At 51.7% G+C, this 18,058-nt stretch overlaps 1 protein-coding gene across 4 annotated transcripts in view; it reads right to left on the bottom strand.

Annotated features, from left to right (window-relative positions):
- Positions 1-848: 848 nt before the first annotated feature.
- The window catches only part of SPIRE2 (spire type actin nucleation factor 2), a 30,282-nt gene continuing 13,072 nt past the window's right edge, over positions 849-18,058 (bottom strand). Inside the window, exons 3-16 of one of the 4 annotated variants that reach the window (XR_008994099.1) lie at positions 16,947-17,303; positions 14,393-14,473; positions 14,110-14,274; positions 13,633-13,719; positions 13,269-13,401; positions 13,016-13,185; positions 12,200-12,389; positions 11,084-11,187; positions 8,822-8,956; positions 8,627-8,694; positions 2,404-2,431; positions 2,184-2,299; positions 1,527-1,886; positions 849-1,245 (exon numbers count right to left, since the gene is read on the bottom strand). Coding sequence is in view for 3 of the 4 variants with exons in the window: in XM_057493088.1 (XP_057349071.1) it covers positions 1,667-1,886; positions 2,184-2,299; positions 2,404-2,431; positions 8,627-8,694; positions 8,822-8,956; positions 11,084-11,187; positions 12,200-12,389; positions 13,016-13,185; positions 13,269-13,401; positions 13,633-13,719; positions 14,110-14,274; positions 14,393-14,473; positions 16,947-17,303 (1,854 nt within the window). In the remaining variant the exon portion in view is untranslated. Of the gene's footprint in view, positions 1,887-2,183; positions 2,300-2,403; positions 2,432-8,626; positions 8,695-8,821; positions 8,957-11,083; positions 11,188-12,199; positions 12,390-13,015; positions 13,186-13,268; positions 13,402-13,632; positions 13,720-14,109; positions 14,275-14,392; positions 14,474-16,946; positions 17,304-18,058 lie in introns of all 4 variants that reach the window. The other 3 variants (XM_057493088.1, XM_036924316.2, XM_036924318.2) reach the window with 3 other exon arrangements.

Below are 18,058 nucleotides of genomic sequence, written 5' to 3'. Positions count from 1 at the left end.
GGCTTAGAACAATGACGGCAGTGTTTCTTCCCGGGAGCATCTGCCCATGGGGATATGGCACAGATGTTATGCTCTCACTGTGGCCACATGAGCATGGCGGTTCCTTGCACTGTCTGCATCTGATTTCTCATTTTAAGTAATAGCAATGTCCCTGCCCGTGAAGAGCTCAGAGCAAGTGCAAGGAGCTGGCTGTTTTTACTGGCTGCTCTAATTTTGTATGATTGAATGCCCTGGACCCCAGCTGAGGAAAATATCCTCTGCTATCTGTTGCAAGTCCTGTACCTTGGGGCCTCTTCTAGGCCCATGTCCCTGTGGTGGGCATTAGAGCCTGGCATCCAGTAGACCTGGGTTGAGATCCCAGGCAAGCTGTGTATCTTTGGCCAAATTGCTTCACCTCGCTGGCACTCATTTTCCTCGTCTGCAAGGTGAGATGACAACAGAAGCCACCTCCCAGGTGCATGTATGCATACAGAGCACATAGATGCTCTTCTGGCCTCTCCTGGAGAGCACAGTGGAGGTGCCCCAGCCTTTGAGCCCTGGGGAGTCTCTCCCCAGAGAAAAGGACCCAGGGATCTGGGATGAAGCCAGAGCGTCCAAGCTGGCAGGACACAGGCTGCAGGCTGAGCCGCTGCTCCACACACAGACCTGCTGACCGTAGAACCAGGATGGTCAGATGGTGATGTTGGGCATCGTAGACCAGAGCAGGCCTGAGTGCCCTCACCTCATTGTGGACATCCTGCCTGTGCACTGGAGGGCAGGTGGCAGGCCCCTCAGAGCCCAGCTTCTGCCCCTGGAGGACACACGCCCTGCTGTGTCTGGATAGTTCTCAGTCCACACTCCAGACAGAAGACTGAGATCACCTTTATTAGGCCAAGGGTGGCCGTGGTACAGATCTCAGAGGTGCTCCCAGTGCTGGGACCCGGCATTGCCACGGCTCTCAGAGCAGCACCATTCCTGGACCTCTTGAGTGAGGAGGACAGAAGTACCATCCATGTGGCAGACAGCTAGGGCATGGATGCTGGGCAGAGGGCCAGGAGCATGCTTAGCCTCAGACCCTCCAATTGGAAGGGATGCCTGGTGGACGCACCAGGAGGGTCTCTACCCACTCAGAGGCTCCCAGGTGTTGCTGCAGCCCACGTCTCTGCTGAGTGCAGGGGCAAGCTGGATGCTCCCGTCCACCTGGGCCAAGGTGCCCATTCCAGCCTGGACATCCACCCAGGGAGGGGAAGCTGCCATGGTCTCATCCTTGGGATGGAGAAGAGAACAAACATGGGTGGCGGGAGTGGGAGTGTCTCTCGAATCCTGTGCCCTACCTCCAACCTGCCCTACATCCCATCTGAGTGAAAAAACATTCCCATTCCATCCCTTGTCCCACCCAGGGGATCCCCAGAGGAAACAGCCTCCCCCAGGGAGGGTCCTGGAGTTAGCCTGACCCCAAATGAACTCTGGGGCCAGGAAGCAGGTATATAAATATATAGGCTGTGTGTATATATTATATAAATGTGTCTGTATATGTATATATGTACATGCACAAGAGGGCCGGCTGGCAGTTGCACCCCAAGATGGGCAGTTTCTCGGCCTGCTTCAGAACTGGCCTGGCTCCTCCCTGGAGGCCTGGCCACCTTGAAAAGCCACTGCCCAGGTGGCCCAGAGTAGTCAAGGACCTTCACTTGAAGTCGAGAGTCCAGGTATGAGGGAGGTACAGGGACTGGGTCTGGCGGGCACGTCGAGGTGTGTTAAAGGCGTCCACACTCTTGCGGCTGGAGCACACCACATCCGCCACAAAGCTAGTGCAGTCGCTGCAGACATCCTTCAGGACACAGCCATGGGTGTAGATGTGTGGGAATGCCTCCTCCACACTCTGCCACTGGGGCCCCTGCAGGGATCTGGGGCAGAGAGGGCTGTCAGGGAAGCCCCCTGCCCACTTCTCCATGTCCACATAGTCCTAGCCCAGGCAAAAGCTCTTCCTGGAGAGGAACTTGATTCCTGGGCTTTGACCAGCCAGTTCACTTCACATCACACTACTCGGCTGCCAGAGGCCTCAGGCATCTGTTTCAGAACAACTGCCTCGGATTCCCATTTCCTTGGGGTATCCCACCAAACCCACCCACCCACCCCAGCTCACTAGTTAGTGACAATGCCCAACCACCACAGGGACTTTGGCAAAGGGCAAAGAAACGCACTGGAAGGTGTCTTTTTTCTGTGCCGATGTGGTTTTGGCAGTTGACACCCTCTGAAGACTCTCAAAGCCCAGTGTGTAGACAGGGATGTGTGCAAACTTCTTAGAAGGCATCTTCATCTATAACAAAAAGGAAGATGTGCACAGATGCGTCCCCCAGAGATAGTCCAGCAGGGGCAAGCCTAGAGGTCACCACTTGCCCTCCGACCCCAAGTGATTCTCACCTTCATGCTGCAGGAAGCACAGACAGCTCTGGAAGGGAAAAGGGGAGATAATCAGCTGTGAAGACGCCACAGAGAAACCACTGCTCCTGGCCTCTGCGTCCCACCCAGCACACGTGCCAGTCACAGTCTTTGCCTTCTGCTTGACCCCTGCACACGTCTGTGTTTCACTTCCACTTTACTCCCAAATCTTACTCTGCTTTTTTACTTAACTCTATACCCAAAATACTTCTGCCCCTCATAGCTCTTTTTTTCAGATATCCGGTCTGGAGTTTCCCGTATCCTCCATGTTTGCATGGATTCTTCTCACCACAGAAGCAACATCTGAGCCAGAGGGCCCTTGGTCAAGATGCTCAGTTTTAGGCAATGATTAACCCTTTTTTATTCCCCATATTTGGTTTCAGGAATACCTTTTTGTAAAAATTCAAATATTAGAATTGTAATTTAGAGAGGAATCCTCTCCTGTAATAAAAGCCCATCCTCAGAGATGATCCCTGCCGGCAAGAGAGTTTCTGTTCTCCAGATCTACCCAGGCATATATTAACAAAAGTACACATTTAAAATAACAATAAATGAAATGGCGTGTTGTGCATACTACTCTATAAAGATACATGAGGGGGGCTCTTCTGCACATTAGTATGAATCGTGCAAATTCATTTTTTAAACCAAAGGCCCATGGCTGTAATTGCTAGATGGGATGACCCAATGAAGCCAATTAGGTCTTAAAATTAAAAAAAATAAAAGGGCCATGTTCTGCATAGATATCCCATACTTGTATGCCAACAAACCTCAGGGTAAATTTAATTTTATTTAATCATGGTCAAGGAATATACTTTGTATGACTTGAATCCTTTTACACTTTTGAGACTTGTTTTCTGATGCAAAATATGGGCTATTTTGGTAAATGTTCTGTGTACACTTGAGAAAAGTGTTCTGCTGTTGGGTGGTGGTCCATAAATGTCAACTAGGTCAAGTTGGTTGATAGTGTTCAAATCTTCTGTATCCTTAGTTTTTTTTCTGCCTACAAGTTTTATCAGTTATTGAGAGAAGGGTATCGAAATCTCTTAATTATAATTGTAGATCTATTTTTCTTTGCAGTTCTATTACATTTTTATTCCATGAATTTTGAATCTCTGTGCTGTTTGTATAAAGTGTTTGGCGTTTCCTCCCTTTATCATTATGAAATAAGCTGCTTTATCTCTAGTGATATTTTATATGAGATTAATATATCAACTCTAGCTTTAGACTCTTGTTGGCATTCTAAGCCTTTCTCCACCCTCCTTCTAACCAGTTTGTGTCATTTACTGATACGTCTTGTCGGCAGCAGATGATCTGGCTTTCTTTAGTAAGTCTGGGAAGCTGCGTTGATCTTGGCTCTTTGGAACATTCACAGGTAACTACTGACGAGTGGCTTTAAGTCCACCATCTTGCTGTTTGCTTTCTTTTTGTCCTGTTTGTTCTTTGTTCCCTTTTCCTGTTTCTGCCTCTTCTGTTAAAGGACTGTTTGTTTATGATTCCATCTTATTTTCTTTGTTGACTTATAAGCTGTTCCTCTGATATTTTGGCGGCTGCTTTCAGGCATATATTGTGTGTCTGACTGAACCCCAGTCTACCACCTCAGTGGGGTATAAGCACCTTAGAGTCGCATACTTCCCATTCACCCCGCCTTAGTCTTAATGCTGTTAACAATACTTTTTACTATTACATATGTTATAAATCCCACAGTACATTAATATTTTTGCACGCCTGGAAATTTTTTATTGTATACTAGACACTGAATTTTACCTTGTTGGGTGCTGGATATTAGTTTACCTTTTTGTTGTTGTTGTTATCATTAATCTACAATTACATGAAGAACATTATGTTTACTAGGCTCCCCCTTTCACCAAGTACCCCCCCCACACCCCATACAGTCACTATGCATCAGCGTAGAATCACTACTTATCTTCCCTATGTTGCACAGCCCTCCCCATGCCCGCCTCTACATGCTAATTATACATGCTAATCGTAATACCCCCTTTTTTTCTCACCCTTATCCCTCCCTTCCCACCCATCCTCCTCAGTCCCTTTCCCTTTGGTAACTGTTAGTCCATTCTTGGGTTCTGTGATTCTGCTGCTGTTCTGTTCCTTCAGTTTTTCTTTTTTTCTCTTTTTTTTCTTTTGGTATCATTAATCTACAATTACATGAAGGACATTATGTTTACTAGGCTTCCCCTTCACCAAGTCCCCCCAACATACTCCTTCACAGTCACTGTCCATCAGCATAGTAAGATGCTGTAAAATCACTACTTGTCTTCTCTGTGTTGTAGACCCGCCCTGTACCCCCTCCACATTATACATGCTAATCATAATGCCCCCTTTCTTTTTCCCCGCCCTTATCCCTCCCTTCCCACTCATCCTCCCCAGTCCCTTTCCCTTTGGTCCCATTCTTGGGTTCTGTGATTCTGCTGCTGTTTTGTTCCTTCAGTTTTCCTTTGTTCTTATACTCCACATATAAGTGAAATCGTTTGGTGCTTGTCTTTCTCCGCCTGGCTTATTTCACTCAGCATTATACCCTCCAGTTCCATCCATGTTGTTGCAAATGGTAGGATCTGTTTTTTTCTTATGGCTGAGTAATATCACATTGTGTATACGTACCACATCTTCTTTATCCATTCATCTACTGATGGACATTTAGGTCGCTTCCATATCCTGGCTATGGTAAATAGTGCTGCAATAAACATAGGGGTGCATCTGTCTTTTTCAAACCGGGCTACTGCATTCTTAGGGTAAATTCCTAGAAGTGGAATTCCTGGGTCAAATGGTATGTCTATTTTGAGCTTTTTGAGGAACCTCCATACTGCTTTCCACAATGGTTGAACTAATTTATATTCCCACCAGCAGTGTAGGAGGGTTCCCCTTTCTCCACAACCTGGCCAACATTTGTTGTTGTTTGTGTTTTGGATGGTAGCGATCCTTACTGGTGTGAGGTGATACCTCATTGTGGTTTTAATTTGCATTTCTCTGATGACTAGCGATGTGGAGCATCTTTTCATGTGTCTGTTGGCCATCTGAATTTCTTCTTTGGAGAACTGTCTGTTCAGTTCCTCTGCCCATTTTTTAATTGGATTATTTGCTTTTTGTTTGTTGAGGTGCATGAGCTCTTTATATATTTTGGATGTCAACCCTTTATCAGATCTGTCATTTATGAATATATTCTCCCATACTGTAGGATGCCTTTTTGTTCTGTTCATGGTGTCCTTTGCTGTACAGAAGCTTTTCAGCTTGATATAGTCCCACTTGTTCATTTTTGCTTTTGTTCCCCTTGCCCGGGGAGATATGTTCATGAAGAAGTCGCTCATGTTTATGTCCAAGAGATCTTTGCCTATGTTTTTTTCTAGGAGTTTTATGGTTTCATGGCTTACATTCAGGTCTTTGATCCATTTCGAATTTACTTTTGTGTATGGGGTTAGGCAGTGATCCAGTTTCATTCTCTTACATGTAGCTGTCCAGTTTTACCAGCACCATCTGTTGAAGAGACTGTCATTTCCCCATTGTATGTCCATGGCTCCTTTATCGTATATTAATTGACCATATATGTTTGGGTTAATGTCTGGAGTCTCTATTCTGTTCCACTGGTCTGTGGGTCTGTTCTCGTGCCAGTACCAAATTGTCTTGATTACTGTGGCTTTGTAGTAGAGCTTGAAGTTGGGGAGCAAGATCCCCCCCACTTTATTCTTTTTTCTCAGGATTGCTTTGGCTTTTCGGGGTCTTTGGTGTTTCCATATGAATTTTTGAACTATTTGTTCCAGTTCGTTGAAGAATGTTGTTGGTAATTTGATAGGGATTGCATTAAATCTGTAGATTGCTTTGGGCAGGATGGCCATTTTGACAATATTAATTCTTCCTAGCCAGGAGCATGGCATGAGTTTCCATTTGTTAGTGTCCTCTTTAATTTCTCTTAAGAGTGACTTGTAGTTTTGAGGGTATAGGTCTTTCACTTCCTTGGTTAGGTTTATTCCTAGGTATTTTATTCTTTTTGATGCAATTGTGAATGGAGTTGTTTTCCTGATTTCTCTTTCTATTAGTTCATTGTTAGTGTATAGGAAAGCCACAGATTTCTGTGTGTTAATTTTGTATCCTGTAACTTTGCTGTATTCCGATATCAGTTCTAGTAGTTTTAGAGTGGAGTCTTTAGGGTTTTTTATGTACAGTATCATGTCATCTGCAAATAGTGACAGTTTAACTTCTTCTTTACCAATTTGGATTGGTTGTATTTCTTTGTTTTTAGTTTACCTTTTAAAGAGTTATAAGAAAATAATCTTACATATTTATCTTAGTAGTTGCTATTTCTAGTGCTCTTCATTGCTTTGTATAGATTCAGATTTCCATCTGGTCATTTTCCTTCTGTATGAAGGACTTGTTTTACATTTGTTCTCGTGTGGGTCTGCTGGTGAGGATTTCTTGGGTTTTTGAATTCCTGGAAATGTCTTTACTTTTGCCTTCATTTTTGAAACATTTTTGAATATAGAACTCTAGATTGACTTTTTTATTCTCTCAGTCCTTTAAAGATGTTGTTTCACTGTCATCTCACTTGCACCGTTTCAAAGAGAAATCTGTAGTAATCTTTGTCTTTCTTCTGTCTATAACATGTCTACTTGCTGACTAATTTAAAATATTTCTCTTTATTATTGGTTTCAATCAGTCTGATTAATATGTGCCTAGGTGGTTTTATTCATGTTTCTTGTGCTTGGAGTTCATTGAGTTTATTATGAGTTTATATATTTTTCATAAAATTTGAAAAACTTTTTTAGCCTTCTTTTCTTCAAATACTTTTTCTGTCCCCCACTTTTCCTTTGGGGACTTTAATTAGACCTGTAATTGGCTTCTCAACACTACCCCACAGCCCACAGATGGCTTTTTCATTTTTAAAATTATGTTTCCTCTCAATGTTTTCATTTTGGATAGTTTTCTATTGGTATTCTTTGAGTTCACTAATCTTTTATTTTGCATATTTTTTTGAATGTTTAATCTGCCACCAGTCTCACCCAGTGTAATTTTCATCCCAAACATTCTAGTTTTCATGTCTACAGTTTGATTTGTCTTCCTTATGTCTTTGGTGTCTCTAACTTTTTGAACATAAGAAATGCAGTTCAAAACTTCAGTGTCCTTTATCTGTTAATTCTCCCATCTGTCAGTTCTGAGTGATATTGATTTGATTGCTTTTTCTCATCATGGGTTACTTTCCTGCTTATCTGGTAATCTTTGTTTGGATGCCAGATGTTTTATCTGAGTGCTTGATACTCTTATTTCTATTCTTCAGCTTTGTTGTGGGAAGCAGTTAAGACTCTGGGGAGTGCTTGGTTCCCTTCAGGTCTTGCTTTTGTGTTTATTAGTTCTGAAGTAATGCTCAGCCTAGGGTCCCTTAATCCTTACTAGTGAGCCAAGACCTTCCTGTGCATCCCACTCAGTGGCCCATGAATTATAGCATTTCAACCATAGGAACAGACGCTATTCCTGGTATTGTTTCTTTAAACCTTTAGGACAGGGTCAGTACACTTTTTCTGTAAAGAGTAAGATAGTAAACATTTTAGGTGCGGCTAAATGAATAATGAATAAATGGATGGGTGTAGCTGTGGTCCAATGAAGCTTTACAAAACGGGCATCACGCCAGATTTAGACAATCCCTGCTTCAGGAGGATTATTTCCCAGCCTTCAGTAACTTCCTTGCAGGTTACGTGCTGACCCGTGCTCTGCTGAATACTCAAGGGCACCGTATGTGGGTCCCTGGGGCTCTGCTGCCAGCTGCCATGAGGAAGTCTGCACACAGCTCTAGCTGCCTTGGTCTCCCTGTGCTCTCGGCTTTGCCTCCTCCACTCGGAGCCACGCAGGCTCCAGCTTGTGACCTAGGACTCCACACAATCGAGGCAATCATTGGGCTCATCCTGCCTGTTACCCATTTGTTGCCTGACATCCAATGTCTTGAAAACCCATCATTTGTTTTGTTTATTGACTGACTGCTTCAGGTGGAAGGTACCTGTTCTGGTACCTGTTACTCCACCTTGACTGAAAGTGGGGCCTCTTAGCTGTTTAGATTAAAAGTTAATTAAATTTAAAGTCTGTTCCATGGTTGCATTAGTTGTGGTGCACAGTGAACATCGCCCTTTATAGGAATTCTATTGGACAGTGGCTCCTACCTCCGCCTCCCCACGTTAGTTCACAGGCATGGTGCTCACAGAAGGCTCACCTCTTACAGAAGAGACAGGAGGGCGGCCAGGAGAACAGTGGGAACTTGGCTCGACAGCAGCAACAGATCTGTAAGAATCAGCCTGGGTAGAGACTGGTTTTGCCCCAGGCTCACTGGGCCCGGTCCTGTCCTCACCTGCCCCTCGCCCAGGGCCCCTGCCTGGTGAGGTTGCCACCCAGAGTCCAGCTAGCTTACCTTCCCCTTCTTTAGGCTGCTGAAGAGCTCCTTGTTCTGCAGGAACTTCTCCATCTCGGCCTTCACCAGCACACGGCGCACGCCAATCACCTCCTCCACAGTCAGAGCAAGGCTCTCCACAGGGTGACTGAACTCCTGGGCACAAGAGATGGAGAGCCGGTGCTCACTCAGGTCCTCGGGAACGAGCCTTCTGGGAGTCTCCCTAAGTCCACCTTCCCTGGGGACCCTGACATCCTCTGGCCTCCGTCTGACTGGAGCTCAGTAGCGTCCTAGTGCCCTGTTCTTCCGCTAATCAGTGCTTGGGGGCCACACATGCGCCCTGTGCCCTCTCTGACGGGGTCCTGCTGCTGGGCTGGGTCTCTTGTGACTTGATGCTGCCCACCACCCATCTGGCCTGCCTCTGGTCCCTCGACATATCCCCTTCAGCCCACCCCCACCTTTGTTCAAGCACTCCCCAGGCCTGAAACCTCTGCCTCCCACCTTCACACACCACAGCCAGTCAGAACCAAACGGCCTCAGACCCACTCTTCTCCCCCTGGAATCCTTCATGAAGTGCTCTCCCTTGGCATCTCACTCCAGCAGAGCTCTGGGTCGGCCCGTCTGTAGGCAGCATGAGTCCTACTCAGGACAGTCGCCTCCCCAGGGGCTGTCATGGCAAGTGCATCCTGTTTTACCTCCGGGGCAAAGCATAGACCCCAGCCTCTCAACACCTCGTCTACTCTTCTGTAAAGTGGATTGTTTCAGCCCCACCGAGATGATGTGGAAGCCCTTAGCTTAATGCCCAGCACCTCGAGTTAAAGTTAGTGACTGAGATGAGGTGTCAGCGTGCCTGCCACAAAGATGGGAGCAAGATCTGTTTCGTATTTTCGGAATTATCATGTATAGGGTTGCTGAACACGTGGTACACCTGGCCTGAAGCATCAGGTCCTCTGGCTGCTGAGTTTTGTATCCAATGGCTTGATGGTGCTGTTTATGTTAAGACAAGCCCTCTAACCCTATGGATGTTATCCTAATAGCACTTGCCAGGAGAGCACATGTCAGGAGCAAAGAAACCAGCAGGCGGCTCCTCAGACTGGCTGTGGGTACTTGCTCAGGTGGAGGTGGGGTCCCTGAGTCTGGTACCCAGACCCTCTACAAAACACTCAAGGTCTGGGCTGAGAAAGCACTGTGGGACGTGCCATTTTAAAAAGTATCCACCACTCCTTGACATCCCTGCCTTCAAGAAGTGGGCCTTAACTCCCCTCCTGCGAATGGACTTAGTGACTCATAATAATGAACAGATTAAGGTGGAAATGACAATGTGGCACTTCTGGGTGGCTTCTGCCTAGCTCTCAGGCCATGTGCTGTGGGGGACACCAGCCACCACAACGTGAGGACACTTAACACAGCCTTGTGGAAGGTCCATGCGGGAGACAATGAGGCCTCCTGACCGCAGCCGTGTGGGGAGCCACCTTGGATATAGCCCCGACTGAACCTTCACACATGACGGCAGCCCCTGCTGGCACACCAAGGTGAGCCAGATGCAGCCAGATCCACTTCTGGGCTTCTGGCCCTTAGAAGTTGTGTGTTAACACATGTCTGTCATTTTAAGCTGCTAGGCTGTGGAGTGCCACATAACTACTATAGGACCCAGGGGAGTAGTAACAGCACCTTACATTTATGTCATACTTGTACTTTTCAGAGCATTTTAATCTATTCTCCTTTGAGCCTCTTGATAAAACTCAGAGAGACTGACGGAGATCACACCACTGACCGACCAGAAGGCACTCTGTGCTCGAGAGGCACTTCCCCACCTATCCCACTTGAGACTATTGAACACCAAGGCTCAAGTCCAAGGCAGAGGGACTCAAGACGTCAGCAAGTGTTAGCTCTTCACAATCAAATCACAGAATTCACGGCTGACAGGACCAAGGTGCAGAGGGGAACCTCACAGTGGCAGGACAGAGTTGAGTTTCAACCCATAAAATGCTCTCTGGTCACACCACACTGCCTTCAAGTCACAGGGTGTCAAGGTTTCTCATCTGTCCTAACTCCCACAGAGATGAGACTAAGAACTTAAGATGTCCCCTGTCCCCTTGGCAAGGTCCCTATCTGGCCTGGGGCTGCAGTGCCCACAAGTCAGCAGCAAAGACCTGTGTCCCTCACCGTTTCATCAGCAGACCCAGCCACACCCCCTGCTGCTGGCCCTGTCCTGGGGAGGGTGACAGGCCTGCCAGAGACCCCACCCCTGCCACCTGGGACCACAATTCCAACATCACCCACCAGCCACAGGTGGTGGGTGTCCGGCCTGTCCTCTGCTGAGCCCAGGTTGCTGCGTTGCAGGGAACTGGGGTCAGGCTGAGCTTGGATGCTCACAGGGTAGGGACCTGGAGGAAGAGCACGGGAGCCCGTCAGAACAGCAGCACAGATTCTGCTGTGGGAGGGCTGTGTCTGGGGACGGTGGAGATGGCCTGTCCGGTGGTAGCAGGCAGTGGGGGAGCCAGCAAGGAAAAGGTTAAGTAGAGTGTGTCACCCACACCAGAGCTCATGTAGTGCAGCAGGCCTGAGGGACCCCTGGAGGTGCCACAAATGAGCCACCACTGGAAGTCCCATGACGTGGCCATGGCAGCCGGTGGTGCTGGCCCCTCAAACCAGAGGCAGCACCAGCCTGCACCTCATGCTGGAGGCCTGGAGGGCAGAGGGTGGGAGTAAGGGGCAGACACACCTCCAGCAGAGGTCTGAGCCTCACGAACAGAGGCAGTCCAGTGAGGTTCAGACCTCTTCACACCAGAAAGTAAATCAGAATTAAGGAGTGCGACCTTCTTGAAGTGGCCTTGAGGGCAGAGGTGTCTGGTGGGAAGCACTAGGTGGCGTGGGCACCCCAAGTGCTGTTGGCACTTCGTGGAACACAGCCCTTACTACAGGAGGACTGACCCCGCAGGGCCTGTAGGGCCGTTCTGTCCTTCATGGTGACCAAAGGGGATAGAGGGGTCCATGAGAAATCCCAGGTGACAAGTCAGGGTCCAGGGCAGCCCGCTGGTTCACTGTGGTCACGTTTCCACTGACAGAAAGACTAGAAGGGTCTGTCTGTCCATCACCACCCTTCAATCATCCTCTCCACCCACCTATACAGCTCGCTTTCTCTCTACCAACATGCTACAGTAGTCTCTATTACTGTAAAAAAGGTCATGGGAATTTTTTAGTTTTTGAACAATGTTTTACAATAAATGTGGGTTACTGGTTTAATAAAAAACATTTTAAAGTTAAAAAAAAGTAGGGGTTGCCTGCCGGAGGCAACAGGATGTCCCCAGGTGCTGCCTGCTCGGAAAGACGAAGGCACCCAGGCCAGGGAGCAGGGTGCCCAGCATAGGGGCAAGGGGGGAGTGTCGCGGCACTTGCCCTGCTCCTGGGTGCTCGGCCTCCAGGCGCACGCACTGCCCGCGCGGGGCCGCGGCGGCCCCAGCCCTCCTGGGGGCTGAGTGGCTGGCTGCAGGCCAGCAGCCACCTCGCTCCGCAGCTGGACCAGGTCGTGCTCCGACAGGGAGTGGTCCCGCCTCAGCGTCACCTCCCCACACGGCGACTCTTCCTCCTGCGGACACAGCAGACCTGGCCCTGCCCACCTGTGCCTCCCGCCTGGACTGACCGAGGTGTGCCTGGGACCAGGGACAAGCGCTGCTGCTGGGCCCACGGGGCCATGGGCCATCCACCCTCCTCGCCGCCCAGCCCGCCTGTCCCCGGGGCAGAAGGCAAGTGCATCAAACACCAAAGCCTTCCCAGTAGCCTCCAGGGAGTCCTGTAGAGGACAGGCTGGGGTCAGGCAGAGCCACCGAGGCCACTGTCCCTGGGCTCCCCAGGCTCAGAAGACCCTAAGAGCAGATGGGGAAGGCGCTGCACTGGCTTCTCACTCCGACTAGGGGCTGCTCAGCTTCCTGGGCCCAAGATCAGGGAGCCCATTTCAGTCCTTGATGTGCTGTGGGAATGGTGGCCCAAGCCACTGTCCCAGTCATCCTTCTGAGCCGCAAAGACGGGGAAGGGACCCCCAGCCCCACCACGTTTGTTCCCAGGGCAGCCCCAGCCCCACAGCAGGCCAGCAGCTTCAAAGACGGGCGCTGAGACGGCCCTGAGCACAGGACGCCCTGGCTCGCTCGGCCCCTGCTCGCTTCCCTGCCCCCCACTCCCGCTCCGTGGCCTCTGCAGTGATCTGCAGGCTCTGACCTCAGATGTGTTCATCTCCTCCATCTCTGCCAAGGTGGGCGCCTTGAGCAGGACCCGGGGCCGTGGGTGCTGGGCATTGCTCCCAGCATCCAGGCTGGACAGGTTGATGCAGGAAGCGGACTTGATGTCTCCGGAGCACGCATCGAGGATGCAGGGCAGAGAGCCAAACCCTGGGGGAGGCAGGGGGTGGTGCAGGGTAGGACAACAAAGGAGGGGAGGGGGAAGGGGAGGGGGGCAGAGGGCTCCCACTCACCACGCTCACTCCGGGGGGCGCAGCGCTCGCCCCCCACTGGGCGCAGCCTCCGCTCCTGCTTGATCTCCTCCAGGATCCTCTCGTGCAGGGTCCTCTGCTTCTGGGGCAAAGGGCGGAGCCTTCTCTCCGAGACCTACAAGGAGTGCGGTGGCTTTGGGGCAGTGGGCAGTGACAGGGACGCTCTGGAGCTGAGGCGGAGCCCTCAGGCCCATAGGAGCCGGCACGGCAGGGGCCGACCTAGGGAGCCCTGTGTGCTCCCGGGCGGGGCCCCCCCTCCCAGAGCCAAGCTTCCAGCTGCCTCCCTCGGTGTGGACCCCTGGCAGCCCCTGGGGAGGCAGCCGAGAGCAGGGAGTGGCCCCGCTACCTGTTTCAGCGGAGGCCGAGAGCGGATGAAGTCCAGGATGAGCTCGTGGGCATCCTTCTTCACCCTGGGAGGGATGTCTCCGTCCACCTGTCGGGGGGGTGCAGGGGGCAGCAAGGCTGAGAGCCTGAGACTCCTCTGGGGCTGGGGCCACGGAGGGCTCACTCGGGCCGAGCAGTGCCCAGGGATTACACCAGCCTTCCTCTCCGGGGCCGTGGGGCAGGTACAAGCGTGGCTGCGCCTCCACGGCGTCACCACCACTAGCACCTTGCATCTCAGGCTTTTCATGTGGAAACAGGGGTCAGTGGCACCTGCCCCATAGGGTGGCCATGGGGATATTGACTCATACACTTAAGGCACCGGCAAGGGCTCGTCAGGGTTGACGTGGGTAAGCCGGCCTCAGCTCCAGTCGTCCTCTAGACACCCCCCCCCAGCCCTCTGCCTGCCCCGTTCACACAGTGGGCACCCCTCCTGACTCACCATGACCTTGCGCAGCTTGTAGTTCCTGGCTCGGATGTCCTGCATCAGCATCTCGAAGGGGGTGAGTTGGAACTCGGTGGGCAGCGGGTTGAACTCCTGTTCCTGCACTTTCTTGAGCTTCACTCCGTGGCGCAGCTCCCGCATGAGCTGGACCCAGAGTCGGGCCTGAGCCCCAGAAGATGAAAATGGCCCTGAGCCCTGGGCCAGCCTCCCATGGACCCTCCAGGCACAGACCCAGAATGCCCTGTCTGTTTCCTGGGTCAGGAGAACAGCCGTGTCTTACCCAGTCAGTGTGTCCCAGGTTGTCAAGCTCCGCCAGGGACTTCTCTGCCTGTGGCTCATCTTCCCGAAGCTTCTGCAACATCTGTTAGCCCAGGGGAAGGTGAGGGTGGCAGGGTGTGGGCCCCCTGCTGGTCTGCCCATCTGGGGACATTTCCTTACCACATAGGCTACCATTCCACCAGCTAAAAGGACAAGTGAGCATTTCAGCTAAGGCCTTGGGCTCAGAAAGATATCTGGGGAACCAAGCCATCAGCCTTAGAACCATAGGGAACACCTGGTATTCCACTGGCTGACAGCTTCTCTTGGGCAAGGGCAGGGCGAGACCACAGAACCCACCTAGAACTTCTGGTTTGCAAAAGAACTGCATCTCTTTCTCGCCTGATCCACACATGCCAGTGAGGCCCCATGTCCTCCACCGAGGCAGACAGAGCCATGGAGCCCTGTCACCCTCACCTATGAAGAGCTCCCAGATTTCTTTGAGATTTTAGCTCACAGGGTCACCTTTCGTAGCCTCTTTGCTTGGGCCACATGCACACCACCCTCTTAGAACACCCACATCCACTTCTCCACACAGGATCCCATCTGGAGTCTTGCACTTAATCCACTTTGGTGGTTGTAAGGACTAAGCTCCATAAGGCTGCAACCACGGTTTATGTCTGTTTTTACTCACTTGAGTGTTCCTGGCTCCTAGCACAGTGGGGCACTGGCTAGGTCTTAAATGATGGTTGAATGAATAAATGGATGGGTGGATGGGTGGGTGAGTTACTCAGCAAGTCCTGGGAAATAGTCATAGGTATGTAGTTTGTGATGTGGGGAATCACTGCCTTTACGGTGAGGGCCCATCAAGGACAGCAGGGATTACTAGGTAGCTATTCTATGCTGAATTTGAGAAGCAGATGCTAGGTATGCTGCCTTCATTGCCCTGGATCTTGGCAGCAGCTGGGGCCTCCATTCCCACCATCTCCCCTACCTGGGAGAAGCACCTCCCCTTTAGCACACAGTCCCCTCCTCCAACTAAGACAGAGGCAGTATCCTGGCTTTATAGCCTAGCAATTGCCAAACTGTTGGGGTACTCTAGAAAATGGTACCAAATCTCCAAGTGGCACAAGGTGTGTGATTCTAAAAACAGCCCTGTGTGTGACCTGGAAGTTCCTGTGGACAAAGGGCATGAAGGGTGGGTCTCCCTTCCTTCCTGGAGAATTTATACCTGTCTATGAACAGGCTGCTTCTGCCCAAAATGCCAGCCCAGCTGTGCCCCACCAACAGACCCTCCTCCAGCTCCCTCCCACTACCAATTTCCTGAACTTCTCTTGGGACAATTACTTGAGGTCTAGAGCTATTTGCTCCTGCTAAAAAAAGCTTCATTGTCTGGTCCAGGAATTGAATAGATTAGTAAGCAACTGCTTGGTAAGCAGAATAGACCCTTTAGAGCAAGAAAGACAAAGCGTCAAGTCCACCCGCTGCACAGAGCGTCAGGTGGCATCCCCAGGGCGCTAGGGAGAAGTGGGGAGGTGGGCAGAAGGCTGGCTCCGGCTTGTCCCGCACTAGCCCAGCCCGACCCCACGTCCCCAGAACGACCCTGAAGCCTACTCAGGCCCAGAGGGTCAGGGAAGCCGGCCAGGGTAGAATCAGGGACCAGCATCAGTTAAGTCCAAAAATAACTCCCGCTGCTTAAACAAGAAACATTGGAGCAAATCCCTCCTGACCTCTCCAAGGCCTCTGTTTTCTTATCTGTGAAATGCTGATGGAAAGAAGGGGTCCTTGTGAGCCAAGACACTTGTTTCAAGGAAACACTTCAGTTCCTTCCAAGGGTGGGGCTGGGAGGGTTTAAGGGAAGACTGTCAGCTAACTCTGAGATGGCAGAGAGACAGGGCAGCCCTGGGGGAGACGCTAGCTCTGCCCTGTTCTAGCGCTGGGACTGGGGGCCAGGGACACGGCCTCTCTGAGCCTCCATCTGCTCATCTGTAAGGCAGGTGACAACGCAGAGTGTGGACAGCAACGTTGGACCACCACTGGGGGGCAACGACGTGGGCTCGCATCCTGTCTCTGAGCTGCCAGCCATCCCACAGCTCCACGCACACAGCGCCACGGCACCGGTGCTGGGCTGCAGGCAGGGGCTTCTTTCACGCCGTCTTGGGAAGGAACCAGCCCTAGCAAGGGGAGGCGGGAGGTACAGCCCCCTTGGCAGATGTGAACATGGAGATCAGGGAGAGAACAACTAAGAGGCAACAGGAGTGACGTCATGGGCCGAGGGGCTTGAGAGCCGGACACTTAAGGCCCGAGCATCAGTCCGGTGCACACCCAGTAAGGGGTCAGAGTCAGGCTACAGCCCGAGCAGCACAGAGCATTTCCTCCCCTGTTGGATCTGCGCTAACGGGACAGGCAGCCGTGCCTTGCCCACCTCCCCAAACCCCACTCAGGAAGGCACCTCTGCGGCCTCTCCGCGCTCCTGAAGCCCCTCCCGCCCTCTCACCCCCTGGCACTGCGCACGCCCCCTCTAGGCGCGCGCCCTGCCCCACCCCTCTGCGTCCTCGGCAGACCCTCCCCCCACTCACCTCCTTGGCCTCCCGCACCCTGGCCAGGAAGGCGCGCAGCTCCAGCGTCTCCGCGACGAGCGCGCGGCACACAGCCTGATAGTGGGTGTGCGCCCCTCGGGGGTCGCTCAGGCGCGCCGCGCACAGCCGCATGGCCTGGGCGAACGTGCGCACGGCGCGAGGGCCGCCCTCGGCCTCCTCCTCCTCCTCGGGGCCCCCGTAGCCCTCGTCGGCCGCCCCGCAGCCGCCGTCGTCCCAGTCGCTGTTGGCCATAAGGTCGATGAGCCGCTCCAGCTGTGGGCTGAGCTCCCGCTCCTCGCTGGCGTCCAGACCCCAGTCCAGCGCGCGGTAGATGGCAAAGCCCAGCGACTGCACCATCTGCGGGACAGGGGCCCGGAGTGTCACTGGGGGCCGGGCGCCCACAAAGCAGGGGCCCGGGAGAGAGGCGTGGGCTGGGCCTGACCACAGCTTCCGACAGGGTGTTGGGAACAGCCAGCTGTGCACCCAGAGACAGACCACCGGCACAGGACGCCCCCCCAACCGCGCAGCCACTACAGGGAAGTTGGGCAAGTTCTTAGGGCCAAACATGCATTTACCACACGACTGCAGCCCCCCGCCCCCACCCTGGGTGTTTAACCAGGAGAAAGATGTACATGCGCACCGGACTGGGACGCTCGAATGCCTCCGCCAGGCGGGTGGCCAGCCAATGCGGGCCGTCCTTACAGCGAAATTACCCGTCAGCCGGGCAGAGGATCGGCCCGCGCACAACCGCCTCACCTGCACGGGCGCGCGAGACAGGCCACACCAGTCTCCATGCTGCCCCGTTCGTCTATGTGAACCCGAGGCCAGGCAACGCCAAGTTACCACCACCAAGAGCAGGCCAGTAATTCCAAGCCAGGGTGGGAGAGGGACTCAAAGGGGTGCGGGAACTTTTGGGATAAAGGACGAGGTCTGTGTTCTTGATCATGGCATCGGTTACACAGTGTACACATTTATCAGAAGTCAGTGTGAAGTATACCCAGAAATTTTGACTAAAAAAGACAGACAACCTAATTAAATATTACCTTTTGATGTAATATAATGGTATGTTTTATTTAATTTTTTATTTTTTATTCAAATATAGTTGATATACC

The sequence above is a fragment of the Manis pentadactyla genome, chromosome 15 (genome assembly GCF_030020395.1).
Source record: "Manis pentadactyla isolate mManPen7 chromosome 15, mManPen7.hap1, whole genome shotgun sequence".
NCBI classification, from domain to species: domain Eukaryota; kingdom Metazoa; phylum Chordata; class Mammalia; order Pholidota; family Manidae; genus Manis; species Manis pentadactyla.
The sequence above is the reverse complement of the archived record's forward strand: the minus strand, read 5'-3'. Positions and strand labels throughout refer to the sequence as shown.